Source organism: Lissotriton helveticus, chromosome 5_1, assembly GCF_964261635.1.
Source record: "Lissotriton helveticus chromosome 5_1, aLisHel1.1, whole genome shotgun sequence".
Classification (NCBI taxonomy): Eukaryota; Metazoa; Chordata; class Amphibia; order Caudata; family Salamandridae; genus Lissotriton; species Lissotriton helveticus.
The window spans coordinates 138,245,384-138,267,425 of NC_136065.1; the positions used below are offsets into that span (position 1 = coordinate 138,245,384).

A 22,042-nucleotide genomic window follows, 5' to 3' on the forward strand; every position below is an offset into this window, starting at 1 on the left:
CTCTCAGCTCTGTGTATTCAAGTTTGGAGGCACTTTACTATAAACCTAGCTATACCTGCAATACAGACAGGAAGACTTTTGTAAGATTTTGCGAAGCCTACAAACGGTTGATCAGACTTGCGATAAGGCCTGGTCATGTCAAGTTAATACAGAGGAGATCTTTTGATATCTAGCGGGTGTAAAGCTCTTTCGGCTACTGAATTTGGTTGTGGAAAGAAGACTTGTAGCTCCATGGTCAACTGCGGTGAAAGGATGAAACCAAGTTGGAAGAAACGTGGTACTGACCTTGAGAGCAACCTTATTTTTGTGAACCTAAATGAACAACACTTGTAAGTTGAGTGCCTGCAGCTCACTAATGAGCCTGAGGGAATTATGGACCCTAAGAAGACTACCTTCCAGGAAAGAAATTGTGAGGGCCAAGACTGTAAAGGCGTGAAGGTTGGCCCCTTGAGCATCGTGAGGAATATTTTAAGGAGGTATTCAAGATGCAGGACCCTTTTAAGACCCTCCATGAAAGCCTTGACCACTGGGATCCAAAAGAGGGATGAATGTTCCCTGTTTTGCATACATGCTGCTACAGCAGCAAGGTGGAGGTGTATTGATGTTTAGGCAAGGCCTGATTTCTGCACATGCAATAGACCTGGACATAAGCCTTAAGGGGCTATAGATTTATGGAACGGCAGTAATAGACACAACTTTTCCACATTGCTGTGTAAAATGCCCGTCTGGTGGGCAAAAGTGCCTCCCTTAAATGGCCATGCATCCAGGGGGTGGTTTAGATAACCAAACTCTAGGATCGGAGGGGCCACATCACTAGGTTGAGCTGTCTGGGTGTCTGATCTGGCATTGTCTGTAGGTGAGAAGATCTGGCCTGAATGGAAACGTCTTGTGGTGGCTGATGGACATTTCCAGAAGCTTGGAGTACCAATGCTCTCTGACCCAAGTGGGAACAACCATGATGAGTGTCAAGGACACTTGTCTAAATGTCTTAATCATGTGAGGAGTGGGAGAGGAGAAAAGGTGTAGGCAAAGGTTCCGGACCGGTTCATCCATTGTGCATTGCCCACAGGCTGTGTGTAGGTTCTTGGAGGTAAAGGATGGGCACTTTGCATTTTCAGAGGTAGCAAAGAGGTCTATTTGAGGGGTGCTCCAATGCTCAAAATACCTGTGTAGGGCTTGCAGGTCGAGTTACCACGAGTGACTTGTTGGTGCATCCTGCAGAGTAGGTCTGCAAAGTCATCTCCCACCCAGGGAAGATGTTCGGCTATGAGGTGAATGCTATGGAAGATGCCAAAATCACCTTGGCTAGTGCTGAAATCCAGAGGAGTGAATAATGCAAGTAATGCATGGCTGATATAATGTCTGTGTTGAGGAGGACTACCTTCACCAGAATTACCTCAAAGAAGACTTTGAGAGCTAAGTTTAAGGCTAGCAGGTCAAGGTAATTGATGTGGCGGCCCAGGTGTTAATTGGTCCACATCCCCAAAACAGTCAGTCAAAGTGTTGAAATGTACTCCTCCACCTGTGGGGGAGGAACCCATGCTAATGGCCACCTGCGGAAGTGGACCTGAGAAAGTTGAGGCTGTTCTAGCATTTCAGAGAGTGGGGAGCGCTGGCCTTCACCAACATTAGATCGTCCCAGTGACCCTCCGATTGTGACAGTGGCCTCTTGAGGTCCTAGTGGAGCCAAATAGGAACAGAAATGCACAAGGCCATCATCCCAAGAAGCTGCATCACGGTTCTGACCGTCAGCGGACAACTGGGTTGCAAAAGAGGCAGCAGCTGCTGAAATGCCAACACTCTGGTGGTTGGGGTGGGCTTTCCCTGTAACTGCCTTCAACACAGTGCGCAGAAGGGGTTGGATCTGCTGAGGATGGAGGTGGGACTTGCATTTATCTCAAGCTGTGAAGCAGAGAAATTGTTGCTCGAGTGTGCACTATGCACGGATGTCTGCTGCTATTCTTGATCATTGTCTAGATCGAGGAAGACATAAGTGCCTTCACAGACGGGTGGTCCCTGCAATTAGGCACTTGGTGAACACCCTTGGAGCTGTGGTGATCCCAAACCTGGTCAATTGAAGCCAAGGGTGTCTTTTGAGGAAGACAGCCAGAGGCTATATTCGCAGCCCAAAACGGGATCAGAAATAGCGGTCTAAAATAAAGGCTAAGCTTGATTAGCAGAAAAGCAAGTACACTTTGCCCAGTTGAGCAAGACCATGTAAGTGGCAAAAAAGCCTCTTTGAACACAATTCTTCATCATCAAACTCTTTGCTGAAGCTAAGCAATTTAAATTTAATTATTCCTCCAAATTGGCCACAATTTATTTTAAGATCTAAAACAGCGATTCACACTCTACAACAGATAGCCATTCTTTACAAAAAGACAGGAAATTATTCATTATTAGGTCTTGGCAATGGATCTGTCACGAGACCTTATGTGACCAAGAGAAAAATAGCTTCAAGAAGCACAACTGAGAGAGGGAGAGAGAGTGTGAGAGAGAGAGTATTTGGCTCTGCTTGCATGTTGATTACCCCGAGTACATAATGTGATTTGGCAGAAGCTGTGTGCTTATGCAGAGAATGAGTGCTTGCGTTTTATAGTGGTGTGCCGAAACTCACACCTGCTCAGAGACAGGCCGCCCTCCCAGGTGATAGCGTGCTCTACAAATCTGCATAACCGAGTAAGTTCAGTATGGCAGGCTAGAGTTTGTTATGGTGACAAGCCAATGTTCATGGCTGTAGCCTTGACTGGTTCTTTGTGATGTCAAATGCTATAGCTCTGATCTGGTTAATATGAAAAGTAAAGTCAAAGGAAGGAGGCCGCGGTTATTTACTGTAAAAAGCATACGTTAAAGCTGAGGTTTTTATGCGTGTACTGTTATTACACTGTGTTAAAGCCCGTGGGCAAATATTTTTCAACATGAATTTCCACGAATTACCTTACTTGCAAAGGTTTTGGTTACTCACTATAATACACTTTGTTTTTATTGGAATTTCATTGTTTTCAGGCCTGGCTTGGCAATGCAGCTGCCTGTGGATGGCTTATGTGACCACCAGAAAAAGAAATGCAAGTAGTAGTACTAGAGAGACTGTGGCTCCACCACATGTTGACCACTGTCTTTGCACACACACTTGTTTGAAACATAGTAGTGTTATTCTGCCTGAGAAGTGGGTCTATTGTTCATAACAGATAGGGGCATTGTGAACCCTTTCGGTGCGTCAGAAGGCCCCTGGCCGTCCGACGTCACAGTGGGCGTGACCATGCCCTCCCTTTATTTCACCCGCACCGCGGCGAAATTCGCACCGCGGTCAACGGGTTAAAGCAGCTCCCAAGTTAAATACAGCAGTAAAGGGGTTTGGAAGGTGTAACCCTGTGACCAATCGAGTAGGAAGGGTTTTCACATTCTCAATTGACAAACACAATAGAAAGGGGTTTTACATTGCGAAATCCTTGCAAAACACCACAGGCAGGCTTTACAATGTATGCCCTGTAATAAATGCAATTGCAAGGAATTGCAAATTCGGATCTCTCCGACATATGCAACAGCAAAGGGTTTTACACTGTGAACCCTGACAAATATAGTATGAAGGTATTTTACAGTGTGAACGTTATAACAAACACCACAGCAATGGGCTTCATATTTTTAACTAGTTGAAAAAAACAATAAGAATGGGTTTACATTGTATACTCTGTGACAAATGCAAAAGGAGCATGTTCAGTAAAGAGGCCTCTTTTTAGGTCTGGCCACAGTAAAGGCTGAATGTTTTGAGGAGACGATTTAATGTTCATGCCAATGAATTCTTTGGGCCTGCCTAAAATGTTTGACATGTCTCTCTAGGCAGAGAGAACTTGGTCATGTTTATGATAGTGGTAAAGCCAAGCGACTTACTTCATTGGTTGTGAATTGTAGCGAAAAAGGCAGTAGAAAGACTTGCTGAATGTGAAAAAAGTTGTGTGCTGCAATACGCCCATATATGGACATTGCTGATTTGTAAGGTTAGAACCTTTGGGTGAAAAAACTGCCACGTGGTACCATACAGATAATGGGAACAGAGTAGATAATGGGAACAGAGTAGATAATGGGAACAGAGTAGATAATGGGTTAATTGCCCGTGTTATTTTGCTGTACATCATGTACACCTGCGATTCAGCAAGGCCATTGGGAGCAGTTTAAATTTGCAATTACACTTTAAATTTTGTTAATATTAGTATATTTGTGTGTAGCATTTACTTGTGAGTTTTTAGAACCGCCATTTGTGATCTGGGAAGCATCTGTGGTTGAGTTCGTCCCCCTAGTGTTTAAAGATCATGCGATGTTGTGAAAGACCAGCAAAATGAGCAGGGCCTCCTGGCACAGAGTCTACAACCCTGCCCCACCCTGCTTGTTGCAATAACATATGGCAGGCGTGTTTGTACACGAGGACCTGAACCAGCCTCCCCTTGATGGACAGTAGGAAAGCTTTCAACATCAAGCGAATAGCCCACAATTTCAACAGACTAAAGTGGAGATGGGTCCTTGTCAGAGACACCAGCCACCTCTGATCTCCACCTCTCCCAGATGACCACCTAAATCTAACTGAGATGAATCCATCACGATTGGCAGCTTTGGAGCGGTACGGAGAGGGCTCTGCCACTGGTCAATTGCAGTTTAGCAGCCACCACTGCAGATCTTTTGTAGTCTCCTCTGAAACATGGATGGACTCGGACAGGTTCCCTTGGTCCTGTGCCCACTGAGACTTCAGCTCCCACCGTAGAGCATGCGTATACCACCTGGCCGGGTCAACGAGCAAGATGCACGAGGCCAATAGATCAAGGAGCCTCCGAGTCACCGAGACCGGGAACACAGTCTGAAACATCAAGATGATAGCCCGAATGTTCTTGACTCTCTGGCCCATCCCTCCAGATCAGTCACGTACCATGTCGAGTACGGCTACAATGAAATGGAGCCTCTGCTAAGGAGTCAGGTGTGACTTTAGCACATTGATCGTGAACTCCAACACTGACAGGTGGTTTGCCATCACCATGAGGTGAACAACAACTGACTGTGGCGAGCCTGCCTTTAACAACCTGCCATCTAGGTGGGGGAAGATTGATACACTCAACCTCCAAAAGTATGCCACAACCACCACCATTATATTTGTGAACACCCAAGGGGAACTTGTGAGGGCGAAAGGAAGCACGGCAAACAAAAAATGCTCGAGGCCCATCGTGAACCGCAAGTAGCGCCTGTAAGACGGGAGGGTAGAACAAGGCCTCTTGCAGGTCCAGCACTACCATCCAGGGCACATAGAACCATTGGACAAGGTGAGCATCTTGAATTTGACCTTCTGTCAGAAAAAATATTCTAGAACTCAAAAATATAAAATAAGACTAAGGCCTCCACCCTTCTTCTCCACAAGGAAGTAATGAGAGTAACACCCGGTTCCAATTTCTGAGGCCAAGACTCTCTCAATAACTCCCTTCACCAAAAGAGCCTGAACTTCCTGCAGCAAAATGGACAAGTAGTCCTCTGAAACCCGCTCTGATATAGGTGGAGAAGATGGCGAGCAGAAAAGGAATGGCAAGCTGTAGTACTGTTGACCTAACTGCAGGACCCACTTGTTGGATGCATTTGGCCTGCCACCAGTGGAGTACATGCCTCTTACAGGATGGTCGTGCTTCACAAAGGGCACAATAAAGCAGATTCAAAGATGCTGCCTTTGTGGTGAGAGAAGTTTGCTGCCTCTGCAGCTAGCTAGATCTTTCACCCTGACCGAGAAGTGACAGAGTTGCCTGGTGGTCAGGCGTGACATCTATAAGCACAACCTCTGCTGATGCCTTGAAAGGGGCAAAACATAATCAGGATAGTGTATTGAGAGCATAGAGACTGAGTGGAGGGCAATGGCTCTACTCTCTTTTAAGTGCTGTAGGGCGGAGTGGGACTACTTTCCTACATAGGCGAGACACGTCAAAAGGAATATCCCTGATTGATGCCTGAACATCAGCCAAGAAGCCGTTTATCTCGTCCATGCATGGTGCTGGCGCACCATGCTAGCCCGACTGCTCTGCCTAAACAGTCAGTATGACATTTCGCTACATCCGGGCAATCCCGAATAGTCTGTGCCAATTTGGGTCTGTAGCACTCCGGGACTGCTAGCAAGATATTTGTGACTGAGTCACATAATGCTTGGTGGTACAAGCCCAGAAAACAGCTGATATTGGCTGACAGATGAGCGAGGCTAGTTGAGGAGAACGCTTGTTTCCTGAATGCTTCAAGTATTTTGGGCCCCCTATCTGGACAGGTCAACAGTTTGGGTTGATCCTTCTAGTAGAAGCCTGAACCACTTGGTTCTCTGGAGTAGGGTGATGCATCCAAATAGCACAGTCACCTGGAGCAGATCTGTGGCATTGTGCTACCTGTCCATTTACAGATGAGCAGAGACAAGTATTGACCCAGGTACCTATGAAGGAATCAGTCATGGAAAAAATCAAATGCAGCAAAGGCCGTAATCTTTCTAGGCTGCAGACCATCTGAGAGTACATTTGTTTTTATACCAACAGACATCAATTCAAGTCCAATGCTTAACCTGCCAGCTGGATGACCACAACAAACAAGTGTATCGCTTCTGCTGAGGGACCTGGAGTGGGAAGAAGTTGTCAGAAGTGTCCAGACCACTGCCCTTTTGTAGGCTCCCGATTGAAGTTGTCCTCATCATATTGTGGGGGAAATTCATCCCCATCATCTCCATTGTGGCCAAAGGCTGGCTGACTTTGGTTAAGATCTGTTCTGAAATGTTGTTGGGCTCTGGAAAGCAGCTTTTAAGGAAAGGTGTCGTTTTTGTCTCAGGGACTAGGCGCATCAGGAATGTTTAACGATGTGACTTTGCTCGAGAGGGGTTTGGTTCAGAGTTGGATGGGATAACAGGATCAGCGTCATCCTCTGGCTTTGGCGGCTGCTTCGAAATGGCATGTCCATGATGCTGGACATGGAGTTGGCTCTGGAGTTGGAGCTGAACATACAGAGGATTCGGAAGACGCAAATGGCGCCAAAGGCACACCTGCCGGGAGTATTCTGGTTGGATGTCACTTTGGATCCTTGGGGTTGTAAAAGAATTTTGCAACATGACTTCCTTGAATACCTTAACCCATTGCAGCATCACCGATGGACTATCAAATTTGGGGTACATTGGGATCAGCTGTAGAACTGACTCCTTGGGTGAGACCAGGAATGAGGAAAGAAATGCGGGCACGTTGACGTTCTTGCATCTTCTCAGAAGGAGAGTTGCGAGGCTGGCATGAGGCCCACTTAAACCTATATTTACTTTTGTATTTTGGCCAAGAAGGCCGGTTGCAGGAAAGGCCCGGAAAGGAGAAACAGGTCTACACTTTCAACTTTGAGCAGGAAAGGGACTTCCTTCAATGTTGGGTGGTATACAGTGGGGCATAGGGCACACTACTCGCATGCTATAGAGTTGTGGCCTGAACACAAACACCAGAGACATACCTCATGAAGATCTGTCACAGACATTGCTTCCAACAGTGCCTACACAGCTTAAAACCTGTAGGTTTAGGAGGAGACATGTTTCCTTGCACACTGGAAAGAAACAGGACATACAAAAACGCATCAAGTGATGAGAAAAAGTTAGGAGCTAGCCCCTGATCCTTGTACAAAGACACAGAATTAAAGGAACCCACTTCTGCGGGCCGGGGTGGTGCTTACATGTGGCTCCAGTTATCATTTCTGGGGTACAGTGATTTAACGTGGAGCTGTAAGATGCCACCTGCCAGCATGCAGGGGCTATGCTAAACAATCTTAAGGATTCAATCTGGCATCTAAAGATGAGAAATCTGCAGTTAGAAGTATCAATCAGAACTCTAGTTCAGGTAATGCTTGTGAGAAACAGATTTTGTGTACATGTTCTATATAGGACCGGATTCACAAACTGCATTGTGCAATATGTAAAGTAGTACTGTATTAGTGTTACATACTACAAAAACAATAAACAATTCACAATTCAATGGGTGGAGATTGTCACCTACACCTCTTCTTATTTTCTCTATAGGGAGATTTTAACACATGTATGTTTACCTTTTAGAAGTAAATGTGGGAGGGAGTGGTGGGAAAATGTGGAATATGTATACAAAATGTAAGGGGTTTAGAGAAAAGTAAGGATGGGTTTAGGGAGGCACGGGTTTTTATAACCCCACACCCACAAAATAGTAAGCCCACAGCTGTTCACAAACTACAATTCTGAAGTTTCCACATCCATAAAGGGGACTAAACAGTAGTAGATGCACTCTTGCCCAGCCTTCGGCTAAAACGTCTAGCACCACACGTGGTTGCTCACAGGTACTGAATACTCAAAGAAAACAACGGGAGCATAGGTATTACTATACATAAAATTATTTCCACTTTATCACATATTATATATATTTATACTCGAACTGGGAATATTCTGATTGCACAATTGATGACCAATAACTTTTTGAAGTTGAATGCAGATAAATCAAAGGTGTTGGTCCTAAGGCATCAGCTTTAGATCCAGACCTCTACTTGGGAGTCACTGGCTCATGCCCCACTCAAAGCCCTGCTGGTACAACCAAAGAAGTTGTTGCTACCATCAATGCTGATCTTAACTTCTGCCTGCATGTTAGTAGGATCACTGGTGCATATTATTACCTTTTGAAGAGCTTATTGAACATTCTTCCTTGCATCTAAACTGAAGGTAGAAGAATGCCAACTCACCCCATTTGGATTATAGGAATGCAGACTTGCTTGGCTAACCTAAATATTTCATCTATCACCTTTGACTGTTCAAAATGCAGCTGCCACGTCTTACGTGATTTACCTCAGCACGCATCTGTTAAAATCTAATCGTACTTTGCCACTGAATAAATGGATTGCGTGTCAAACACTGCATGATTTCTCAAGACACTTGCTGGCAGATGTCCAGAGTATCTCAGTCCTCCTCTTCAGCCCTAGGTGCCTCTCGCATGCTTTGTCCCTCTTCTCATGACCTACTGGTTGTGCCCAAATTCCATTACCCCACAGCGGATAGACACTCTTTGTTGGTTCTAGCTCCTACTCCCAGTACTTCAGAGGGAAAGGACGCTGCCCATGTGAGTGTGCAGTGAGTGAGCGTGCAAGATCCAGACCTATAGACATTGCAAACCTTGTTAGTTCACCCTGTCTTTTTAACTCTTAAAATGAAGTCAGGCACAATACATTCAGCCGTTTGCACTGACTTAATAAAACATAAAAGTGTGACAAGTGAATATAAATAGCAACCAGAGTGGCAATAAATTGCAACCTAATCAATCACTTTAGCTGGGACCATGAGAGGGAGGTGGAAAAACCAAGTAGCAAGGACTCCATTTTATCAATGACGTTGTTGCTAACAGTGAGTCATGCTTCAGCACCACAGGTAAGAGTCGAAATCTCTGAATCTTAATCTGCTTTTAACAGGGAGGAGGATGTGTAAACTCCATATACGGTATTAAAGCAATGAAAAGTGCTTGCATCATTCACAATATCTCATTTTTCAGATTATTACCAGCATGCTAGTCTAACCAGAAATTTAGAGAAGGGCAAAAATATTTATAATTCTGTGACCTTTGCACATTCACTCTGTTGATGTATCAACAATTTCTCATATCTACCTCACAAAACCTGATGATTTTTGGTCTTTGGTCAGCTATCAAGGTATTACGCCAGGTATCGCTGGAATACATTTTTGGATATTATAATCACAAGCTTCGTGGTTTGGCCCCTCACTGGCTGGGAGATCGCTTTGGAAAGACCTTCTTTATTGTAAGGATAAGCTGGCTGTATATCCAGCATAGCTCTCCCAGCACTTGTACGGCTAGGAATCTACATCCAGATAGTTCAAAAATATAACTAGTTTAGTCCCCCCTTTCATCCAAGCAGGGAAGTTCTGAGCCGTTTCACGTTTCTGCACACATATGTTTTCTAAAATAGTGATAACGGAGTCAAAGCCTTTGTGGAAAAAGGCCTCAGGCACCCAACACCAGCTGCTTACCTTCTTTAGAGAATTCTTCTGACCGGATAGCTGCTTGCACAGCCAAGCTATGGAATAACTTCCAAAGAGAACATGTGTAACCTCTCAGCTCTGGTCTGCTTCCTTGGCATCCAACCCACTTGACTCTGCTAGGGAGATATATTCCGGAAATCTGAAAAATAAAACCGAGTCAAATGTTTGGTAGAGTGCATCTTACTACTGTGCTACCGGGTCTTGGGTGTACAACATTTTACCCACATCAAAGCTCTCTAAACGCATGCTCATAATTTGGCCTAAGCAGTACAAAACACAAACATTACAGGACACATGATGAGAAATGTAACTGGTGATAATATGAGCTGTTGCAAAGTTGTAAACTGTTCATAAAAATAAAACAAATAGCTTTCAGGTAACAAATCTGTCCCAAAATTAAGGAAATTGGTAGAGGTTTGAGTGGAGAACTGGGAGATAGCATTATAGCATGCAAAGAAAGGGCAAAACCCATTAGTCTTATCTGCCTTTACTTTGCTTAAGGTAAATGTGCAAGCCTGCAGCACCCTCTCTGGTGCACATAATTATCTCTCACTCTTCTAACATTTTTTAGGCCACTGTCGTAAAAGAAAAGCTAGTAGAAAAGAGGACTAAATATCAACCCATGGATGTGGGAACACTCACAGTAGTACTCAAATCCTTCAGAAAATGGAAACAAAAAAGGTTTTCCTTTAGGTCACAGCATGTTGAACCACCCATACAATGTATACAAATATTTAGAAATACATTCATAAATTCGATGAGTTGATGCGGCAAAGAAATGTATAGTTTTCTAGATCTTCAAATGAAGCATTGAAATCCTTGTTTGCTGCATAACTGAGAGACAGCCTGTGGCCTTCCATTAGCCCATTAATACTGAAAAAGTGACTACCTGGCTCCTGATATTACTGGACCTCACAATTGCCTTTGGCATGTTTGAGTAATCCACCATCATCCGCACCTTCAATACATCCTTCGCTGGTTTTCCAGCTACCTATCCAAACACCACCAGCTCGTTCACGTGGGCCCCTCTAGGTTCCAGAAGTGTGACAAGGGACCCACAAGATGGAACAAGATGAAACTGTAGACTTGAGGAAATACACGTAGTTTGCTACATGAGAACTCATCCATCCAGCATCTACTCTCCTTCTTTCTGCCTCTCCAAAGGTCATCCCTTCTACGTTGGGTCACTAGGACCTCACCACATTCTACTCTCTGGGCCCCTGCTCAGACCCAGCATCAGACCACAAGGCATGCGTCAGATACTACTCTACTGTATATACTACAAGAAGTACCTGATCACTTGCTGAGTTCCCAAAGAATCCATCATACTCCCGGTCATCTTCAATCCCTATATGGATCTCGCTGGGATGCTACTCACAGACCACATCTATATTTACTAATACACCAAATGTATTTGAGCTCTCCTCAGCGCCAGAACGTCAGTGCCTAAAATTCTGCTTGACCTTAATCCAGACCTGGATGTCCAGTAAGTATTGCAACTTAACCGTACCAAAAGCAGAATTCTTGCTGTTCACTGAGAACCACCACCAACTAGTCCAAGTTTGGATCAATTAAATGAACCTGAATGGATTTGATCCCAAACTTTCTCCCAATTTAAGTATATTGGGCGCCTAACATCCACAGAAAAACTAAGAGACCTTGGTACTAAAGAAAGTGAAACCAGCTCTCACAGAGGCCCCAGAAAGTCTGTTTCAGCTATCATACAGCTGGATGTGGTTGGTGGAATATGCTGTTCCACAGTCTCCCAGACTCCACACTGGCCCCAGTGAAAGGCATGGACATGCAGAAGGAGTAGTTTCTGTCCTGTAACTCCAGTTCTGTAGTAGGGGTATCTCTGTTATAGTCATAATCTAGTGAATAGTCCCGCCCATGTGCGTGGACCCCGGAGCAATCAAAAATAATCTCTTACAGTGTCAAAAAATGCAGAAAATGCATAGACACTTAAGAGAGAATTTAAAGACAGATAATGCAGCCAAAAGGCTACACTGTCCAGTACTTCAACTAGAAATTTCCACCATAAAATCCACAAAACAGCAAAGCCTGTACAGATTTCCCTTGCTTAACAGCAAAATCCCTCAGGAATGATAGAGAGAAGAACCTGGACAGACAAGCCCCATAGGCTGCCATTATGTGGCTTAATTAGGATACTGTGCCTTTAAGAGAACCTTCCAGAACCTTCTCTCAGTATCCCAGAATGCATAGCAGGTCCAACTTAGCCTCAGTTCTTTTCGAGGGCGTAGGAAACGCCAGACCTGTAGCATTATGATCATGAACAACACTCCACCGGGGAGGCGGGAGGGCGCTTATGACTATAACAGAGATACCCCTACTACAGAACTGGAGTTACAGGACAGAAACTACTCCTTCTGTAGTAGGGGATCTCTGTGTATAGTCATAATCTAGTGAATAGAATGGCAAGCCCATCCCCACACCAAGCGGCGGTGGAGAATAAAATAACGCCACTACTGTGCGAACAGATTCCGCAGTGAAGCCTGCCCAACCTGAGCGTCTGCCCTGGCATCAGTGTCCAGGCAGTAATGCTTAGCAAAGGTATGGACCGACTTCCAAGTGGCCGCCTTGCAGATCTCTGCAATGGGAACATTACGGAGCATAGCTGTCGTAGCAGCCTTGCCCCTGGTGGAATGAGCCTTAGGCTTACCTCCTAAGGTCTTATTAGCTTTGTAGTAACACAACTGTATGCAGGACACAATCCACCTCGAGATGGACTGTTTAGAGGTAGCAAGACCTGTCCTGACTGAGCCATAATTGACGAACAATTGGTCTGACCTACGAATATCTTTAGTCTTATCAAGATAAAACTTCAGCACCCTCCGCACATCCAGGGAATGTAAAGACCTTTCCGCCGGAGATGAAGGATTCTGAAAGAACGTAGGCAAAGTGATAGTCTGATTGATATGAAAATCAGAAACAACCTTGGGAAGAAACTTAGGGTGAGTACGCATAACAACTTTAGCATTATGAAATACAGTATAAGGTTCTTGGCAACACAATGCCTGAATCTCACTCACCCTGCGGGCCGATGTAATGGCCACGAGGAACGCCGCCTTCCAGGACAGGTGCTGCAACGAAGCCTTATGAATGGGTTCAAAAGGCTCCTTCATCAATCTGGACAGCACCACATTCAAGTCCCATGAAGGCGAAGGAAGCCTGACAGGAGGGAACACTTTCTTCAAGCCTTCCAAAAAATCTTTGATCACAGGGATCTGGAAAAAGGAAGTCTGTGAAGGGCCTTTCCTGTAGGCAGTCAAAGCAGCCAGATGAACCTTAATGGAATGGACATTAAGGCCCGACTGCGCCAGATGAAGCAGATATGGAAGGATGACATCTTCCTTGCATGACGTAGGGTCATAGTTCTTAGACTTGCACCAGATGCAAAACCTCTTCCACTTGTAGGCATAGGAAGTCCTAGTGGAAGGTCGCTTAGCCTCCTTCAGTATGCCCATACAATCCTCTGGGAGATTCAGATGGCCATATTGCACTATTTCAGGAGCCATGCCGCCAAACTCAAAGACGAGAGGTTGGGGTGCACCATCCGCCCCCCGAACTTCGTGAGAAGGTCCGGCCTGCACGGCAGCTTCATGTGAGGAAGGAGAGATCGGTGAAGCAGGTCCGTGAACCACCACTGTCTGGGCCATTCCGGGGCAATCAGAATCATTCTCGCCCTGGATTGAGACAGCTTGATGAGAACCGCCGGAATCAGGGGAATTGGTGGAAAAGCGTACAGAAAGCTGTTCGACCAGTTGATCCATAACGCGTTCCCCAGCGTCCCTGGCTGGAAGTACCTGGAGGCGAAGCCTCGGCATTTGCTGTTTTCGGCGGTGGCAAACAGATCTACGTCTGGAGTTCCCCACCTTGCGAAGACTTCTCCTAGTACTTCGTCGTTTATGACCCATTCGTGGTTTTCCTGCACGATTCTGCTCAGTTCGTCTGCCTGAACATTCTGCACACCAGGCAGATGGGTGGCCGTTATCGACAGTCCTCGAGCCAGAAGCCAGTGCCAGATCGCCTGCGCCTCCTGCGACAGAGTGCGCGATCTCGAGCCCCCCTGCTTGTTGAGGTAATACATCGTAGTCGTGTTGTCCGTCTGAACAAGCAGAGAGTTGGTCTGAAAGGACGGATGAAAGGCCTTCAGTGCCAAGTGAACAGCTCTCAGTTCCAGGAAATTGATGTGGTACGTGGACTCCGTCGGGGACCACGTCCCTTGAATTTGTAGATCTCCGGAATGCGCCCCCCAACCTTGGAGAGACGCATCCGTCACGATGGTCTGTGTGGGAATGTCCTTGTGGAAGGGAACGCCTCTGAGGAGATTCTCCTTCGAGCACCACCACTTCAGAGACTGAAGAGCATGTAGAGACAGTCGTATCCTGTCGTCCCAAGAACCTCTCCTCTGGTCCCACTGATCCTCCAAGCACTCCTGCAGAGGACGCATCTGTAGCCGTGCGTGAGGAGTGAGAAAGATGCAAGAGGCCATCGATCCCAGTAGAGAAGACACGGTCCTCACAGTCGTAGACGGAGATTTCATGAGAGCCTGAGCCTTCCGAACGAGTGATAAACGTCGCTCTTCCGAAGGAGACACGCTTGCTGACAGCGTATTGATGGAGGCCCCCAAGTACTGGATGCACTGCACCGGAATCGGGACCGACTTGGACATGTTGATGTGCAACCCCAGCTTGTTCAAGAGAACGCACGTCTTCTGGAAGTGTGCTCGGGCTTCCGAGAAGGAGGAGGCTTTGATCAACCAATCGTCCAGGTACGGGTAGACAAACACCTTGTTCTTCCTCAGGTGTGCCGCTACCACTGCCATACATTTTGAGAATGTCCTGGGTGCAGACTTCAGTCCGAAGGGCAGCACCGTGTACTGATAGTGATTGGTGCCGACTTGAAAGCGCAGAAATTTTCTGTGTTTGCATGCAATGGGCACGTGGAAGTATGCGTCCTGTAGATCTATGGCACACATCCAGTCTCCCCGTTGCAGCTGAGGGTAGATCTGATGCAACGACAGCATGCGAAACTTTTCTCTGCGAATCCACTTGTTTGCCTGCCGCAAATCCAGAATGGGCCTGAACTCGTTTTTGTCCTTCTTGCGGACAAGAAAGAACCGAGAGTACAGACCTCTTCCTCTTTGAGACAGAGGTACGTCTTCGATCGCCCTTTTCCTTAGCAGAACGTCCGCCTCCGTCTGAAGCTCGCGCAGTTGATACTGCGAGCTGACGGGAGGAATCGATGGAGGAGGGCTGGTGAAACGTAGACTGTATCCATTGCAAACAATATTCAGCACCCACTTGTCCTGAGTAATTTTTCTCCACTCTGCCAGAAAAAATTGAACGCTTCCCCCCACCGGAGCGGGTAACGGACGAGGGGGAAGTAACAGCTCAGGGACGGGACCCGGCCGGGCCCTTGGTCGCGGTAGAGGACTGTTGACGACCTCTACCACCCTGCCGCTTCTGGAAGGGCTGCCTGTACTGCTGCTGCTGCTGCCGCTGTTGATGTTGACCAGCAGACTGCCCCCTTCCACGACCCTGCGCCCCAAACCGACGCTGGTACTGTCGGAAGGGTTTCTTTTCCTTGGGCTTTTCCAGGCCCACTGCCGTCAGGGTCTCCGCTTCGGCCTTCATCCTGGCCATCTCATCATCCGCGTGCTTCCCGAAGAGGGTATCTCCGGAAAACGGGAGATTCGCCACGCGTTGCTGTGCCTCCGGTTTCAACGATGTCAACCTGAGCCAAGCATGGCGTCTCTGGTGAATCCCGTGGCAATATCCGTGCGCGGACAGCAACGATATGTCTGCTGCGGCGCCGATGGCCTGATTAGAGACCAACATCCCCTCCTTGACGATCTCCACAAAGTCCTCCTTGCGGTCTCGAGGGACGAGATCTGCGAACTGCTCCATCGAGTCCCAAAGGGACCGGTCGTAACGTCCCAGCAAAGCCGAGTCACTGGCTGCCTTCATGGACGAGGCGGATGTCCCACACGCCTTGCGACCGGCAGAATCGATCCACCGGCTCTCCTTGTCCGGAGGCACCGTGGACGCAGGGGAGGTGGCATGAAGCTTCCGAGCAGCAGTCACGATGACTGAATCCGGTACCGGGTCCTTCCTCAAGAAGGCTGGGTCTGAGTCCGGAGCCCTGTACTTTTTCAGTATCCTGGAAGGGACAGATTTCACCGTTGCCGGCGTCAGGAATAGCTGTTCGGCGGGCTCAAGGAGCCCCGGCACCAGAGGTAACAGGGGGCGAGACAAGTGCCTCTTGTGTAAAGTCTCAAAGATTACCGAGGTAGAAGCCGTAGGCGCTTCAACCTCAATGCCCAACTTCGCCGCACCACGCAGGAGAACCTCCTGAAATGTGCTAATATCGTCTATCGGAGACACCCTAGTCTCCGGCGAATCGGACAGCGTGGGCGAGTAGGAACGGGTCCCAGAAGGAGAACGTGACCTGGACCGACGTCTCTTGTGATGATGCCTGGATCGTGATGAAGATCCGCGGCCACTCCTTGATTTGTCCCGTCTCCCCGAGCGAGACCTCGACCTCTTGGGCCTCGGACGCTCCTTCGGCCTCCCAGGGTCAGGAGCTCCAGGCTTCTTAGGAGTCTTCTTCGGAGGCGTCGGGAACTTAGGCATCGACACCTCCCTCGGTGGGATCGGGGGTGGAGGAGCAACCGGACGCGGGTCCCGCGGAGCCGGCTTCGGAGGCGGGGTAGGGGCCTTCGGAGGAGGACCCTTCGGCACAGCCGGCCGCGGAGGAGGCGTAGACGGCTTCATCGGAGTATCCACCCCGGAATGCGCCGGTCCCGGCGAGCCATCACCTCTACCAGAGAGTGGGGAGCCCCCCACAGTCCTGGGCTTGTCCTTAGGACCTCCAGACGCTGAAGACCGGTGTCCAGACGACGACCGATGTCCCCTCGACGTCGAACGGTCCTTCGGCGTCGACCGAATCACACTCCTCGACGTCGAACCGTGTCTCCGTCTCGACGTCGACCCTGACCAGATCGACGAGCCACGAAACCTCGACGACGGGCGATGGTGCCTCGACGGCGACCTCGACCTCTTCGCCGGTCTCGACGTCGACTTCCTGGATCGCTTCGACGGCGACCCTTTGGACCTTCTAGACGTCGACCTCTCCAACCTTCTCGACGTCGATCTCCTCGACCGTCTCGACGTCGGCCTTTTGGAATGCTTCGACGTCGACCTCTTCGGCGCCGGAGATGCCTTACGTCTCGACGGCGACCTTGACGACGAGGATCCCCTCGACGACGATGTCCTCGACGGCGAACGGCGGTGTCGCCTCGACGGCGAGCGCCGACGCCGGGCCCTCCGATGTCGATCACTCGACGCCGACAGCGACGACGAGGATATCGACACCGGCTTCGACGGCGGCCGGAACACGTTCCTCGACGTCGACGGGCGACGTTTTCTCGACCCAGAGCCCTGGGGAGACCTGGAACTGGCCGTTGACCGTCCCCTCGACGTCGTGGTCAGCGCAACTGACCCAGACGGAGACCTTGGGCGCGGGCTGGTCTTCCTGCCCCTGGGGAGCCCCCCAGAGGCCTCAGCATGGGTAGAAGGAGCCCCTCCTGACCCACCTCGTGCCTTCAGCTTTCTCTCCTCAAGGCCCTGAAGCCTGATCTTCTTCCTCTCCTTCAGGGTCCTTCCAGAGAAGCTTCTGCAGATCCTACACTCCTCAGGGATGTGGGAAGAGGGAAGGCAGAGAATACAGACCTCATGGGAGTCTGTCTTGGCCTTCTTTCTTGAGCACTCAGGGCATTTGTCGAATAATGCAGGCATTATTGGACAAAAAAGAGTGCAGAAACACAGAAAGAAAGTCACCAGAGTACTTTAAAAGTACCAAAAATCGAAATCAGTGTAAAACACTAACAAAAACCCTTGAAAGGGAGAGCTCAATGCTCCAGGGTCCTGCTTGCAGGAGCCGGAAAAAAGAACTGAGGCTAAGTTGGACCTGCTATGCATTCTGGGATACTGAGAGAAGGTTCTGGAAGGTTCTCTTAAAGGCACAGTATCCTAATTAAGCCACATAATGGCAGCCTATGGGGCTTGTCTGTCCAGGTTCTTCTCTCTATCATTCCTGAGGGATTTTGCTGTTAAGCAAGGGAAATCTGTACAGGCTTTGCTGTTTTGTGGATTTTATGGTGGAAATTTCTAGTTGAAGTACTGGACAGTGTAGCCTTTTGGCTGCATTATCTGTCTTTAAATTCTCTCTTAAGTGTCTATGCATTTTCTGCATTTTTTGACACTGTAAGAGATTATTTTTGATTGCTCCGGGGTCCACGCACATGGGCGGGACTATTCACTAGATTATGACTATACACAGAGATCCCCTACTACAGAAGCATGCTTCATCAAGAGGCTGAAGAGGTATGACTGTATAGCCCCACCCTGATGGAATTCCACTGACTTCAACCTAATCTACAAAGCCATCATAGCTGGAAGTGCCACTTGTATGGCTGACAAGTGGACCATCTATGGTGGTTCTCCCACACCAGCAGTCAGGACACCACCAGATTTTTTTTTTTTAAAGCAACTTGTAAAGCGCGCAAATACCCTTGGGTGTCCCTTCGGCGCTACGGACTGGAAGGAAAGGATAGGCCATGGAGCGGGTGACTTATTGGCCGAAGAGCCAGGTTTTCACTTGTATCCTGAAGGTTAGCAGGGTAGGACTAGTCTTAATGTGAAGGGGAAGCGTGTTCCATAATCTGGCAGTGGAGACTGTGAATCTTCTATAGCCCCATGAAGCCTTCTTAGTACGAGGGACAGTCAGCAGGTTGGCTGCTGATAAGCGCAAGGGTCTTCAGGGCGTATATGAGCTGAGAGCTTTCTTCAGAAACTCAGGTCCTGTGTTGTGGGTTGCCTTGTAAGCGATGTAAAACGCCTTAAATTTGGTTCTGCTTCTTATGGGCAGCCAGTGGAGCTGTCGCACAACCTTGGATATCAGCTTAAACTGGAGGGTACCTGTCAGAATCCTGGCGGCTGCGTGCTGCACCAGTTGTAGCTTACTCAGGACGTTTTCCTGGGGGCTGACTAAGCGACCGTTGCAGTAGTCATCTTTAGACATTACCAGTGTGCTGATAAGAGTTCTACCAGCACTGATTGGGAGAAACGGTAGGAGTTTTTTTTTATCATCCTAAGGACGTAGAAGGATGAGGAGACAACTGCATTGGCGTGGTATATGAAATACAGCTTGTCGTCAAACATAACACCCAGATTTCTGACCTTTGTGACGGGGGACAGAGGTGGACCCAGCATGGCTGGCCACCAGATGGGGGCCCACACAGGGGAGAGATTACCAAAAATAACGCATACATATTTAGCTACGCGTACCCATGATGATGCTCTAGCAGCTACTGGAAAAATACACTCACTGACATCCCAGATGGCACAGGTTTTAAACTACTAGGCACTTGGATACAAAGATAAATAGAAGGAATCAGGGTAAAGCTAGCTGAAGGTCTCACTGCAGAAAGAGAAGCAACTGTTGAGGAAAAATACTGCCTTGAGGCAAAATACAACTGATAAGAAAACAGGCCAATTTCAATAAGTCTAAAACATCAAAGTTTGATTAATTCAGAGAACTTGAAAGTTAAATATTGATTTACTTGGTGTTTACGACAGATTACAAAAGAATCAATGAGCCAATGATTTTCAGTTAAATAGTTTTCTTGCACACAGTCTCTTGTACAAGGAAGACATCGGATTCATGCTAAAGGCTGTCTGCAAGACATGTCTCACATACAGATCTCACAATAACTTACCCTCATCTTGTTGTTTACCAGATCAAGGATGGCATCGTAAGGGATTTTGTCTAAGGGCAGGTTCACCAACCACTCGTGCAAGGTTTCCAACAATTTCTTCACAGGTTGACGACCAGGATACAGCTGATGGAAATAGATGTGAAAAAAAGGTCTTTAAACTACAACTATTATGATAAACAAACAAGTTCCAAGGGGCGTTCATTCCCTTTGGGTGTTTGTGTCCTATATCTGCAGTCCAATGTCTGAAAAAAACATTTATACACTATGGCTTTATTAATCATTCTGCTGAAAAAGGAAAGCACAAACTGAAACTTGTCACTGGCATAAATATATATTTATACCATGGCAGGAAAAGTTAATGTGGCCCTATAACATTTTTTAGGAGCAACTGCATTAAAACACATTCACACATTTACTTCCAACACGCAAAGGTCAAATTCCAGTTAAATACTACATTACATCAAAACTGACATGAGAAAAGTACTGTTTTGAGTTGCCTCACAGGTTGCATTTAACCACTACTTTACATAGGGAGAGAACCTTGTTACAGTCACACAGCCCCTTCAATGTGGTATTACCTTAGTGCACAAATGGAACTCGCTGCATCCTGGTTTTGGTAAAGCAAATACACTTGAACAATGTCATGGCGTGAACACCCAAGGGGCATTGGTAAGGCCAAATCGAGCATAGCAAACTGGAAATGACTGAGCAACCCTGACCCAGATGTAGCGTCTCTGGCACTGCAGCACGGGCTAACAAAAATACACAACCTGCAGTTCCATCCAAGGCAAACATCCATTCACCTGAACCCCAGGCAGCCAGAATTTGGGTCAAAGTGAGGGTTTTGAATTTGTCCAGCCAGAGGAAGGCCTTGTGAGGACAATGAGCTAAAATAGTATGCATGCTTCTGTCCTCGTAAGGAACGAGAAAACAGAGGGAATAGCAACCCATTGTTACTTCCAAGGTAGACATTCTTTCGATGGCCCCTTTGGACAATACAGCCTGCACTGTTTGCAGCAAGACGGTAAGATGCTTCTTTGAAGGCCACTGTGATGTGGGATGAAGCAGAGGAGGGTCAGAAAAGATTGGTATAGCATTGCCCGGTAGGACGATCTGGAGGTCCTATCAATCGGATGTGATGTTCAGACACTCTGGAAGAAAATGTTGATTCATGCCCCCCACATGGTGTCTGTAGGCCTCTAAATGCAAACTACAGTGAACTGGAGGCTGATGCTGCAGGGGTGGATGAATGATAGGAACCATTTCCCTGTTGGCCTGTGCCATGTCTGCAGGATGTCCAGCCATATCCATACAATGGCTGTGGTGGTAGCAGAGTATGGCTGTGCCTATACACTAACCAGCGGTACAAAAGGGGGTGGTGATGGACCGTTCTTTAGCCCACTCTGCCACCCCAGTTCAGACATGGCTATGGGAATGCCAGAAACCGGTCCTCGGAAGCTTGTTTCCGGTCCAGGGAAGACATGGCTTGGCAGTTCGGGCTGGACTGTTCCCATGAGGCACAGGGTCAGACTGATTTGCATATGGCCATGTCTGAACTGGGGTGGCAGAGTGGGCTAAAGAACGGTGATGGATTAAACCCAAATCTTTTGACTGGGTGTGAGTGTTTGATTGATTCAGATGCTCCGTCCATCACCACCCCCCTGTATACGCTAACCAGGCAGACATTGAGAAGCCCAAAGAGTGCATCGTAGCTCCTCTATCCTTAAAGTGTTTTAGAGCAGAATCAGCCTTCTATCCAAAAAGGTAGGAACCATCAAAAGGCATATCCATTTGGAATGCCTGCACATCCCAAGAAAAGCCAGTGGACCTCATCCAATAGTGGCGGAAGAGCACCACACTAGTGCCCAGTGCACACCCCAAACAGTCAGTGTTGTCCAGGCCAGCCTTGGTGACATATCTGGCTGCATTAGGGCCCTCCTGAATGATCTGAGCCAAAGAAGAACACAACTCCCCTGAAACTGCTGGCAAGATCTCACTGGCCAAAGGGCATGAATAGAGGCTAAGAGGCAGACCACAATAAGCGAGTGCAATTCCAAGGTGGCAGAGAACAACCTCTATTTAGCAAACGCCTCAACCCTCTTCGAGTCCCTGTCCAGAGGAGTCGTAGGGAATGCATTAGGTTATTGGTGGAAGATTGGATCACCAACCTCTCAAGAGCCAGTACAGATCGCCTTGTGCGAGCCTATGGC

At 47.7% G+C, this 22,042-nt stretch overlaps 1 protein-coding gene across 1 annotated transcript in view; it reads right to left on the reverse strand.

Annotated features, from left to right (window-relative positions):
* The window catches only part of QSOX2 (quiescin sulfhydryl oxidase 2), a 284,089-nt gene that overhangs the window by 60,268 nt on the left and 201,779 nt on the right, over positions 1–22,042 (reverse strand). Inside the window, exons 9-10 of the mRNA XM_078641895.1 lie at positions 19,833–19,955; positions 10,019–10,169 (exon numbers count right to left, since the gene is read on the reverse strand). Of these exons, the coding sequence (XP_078498021.1) occupies positions 10,019–10,169; positions 19,833–19,955 (274 nt within the window). The remainder of the gene's footprint in view (positions 1–10,018; positions 10,170–19,832; positions 19,956–22,042) is intronic.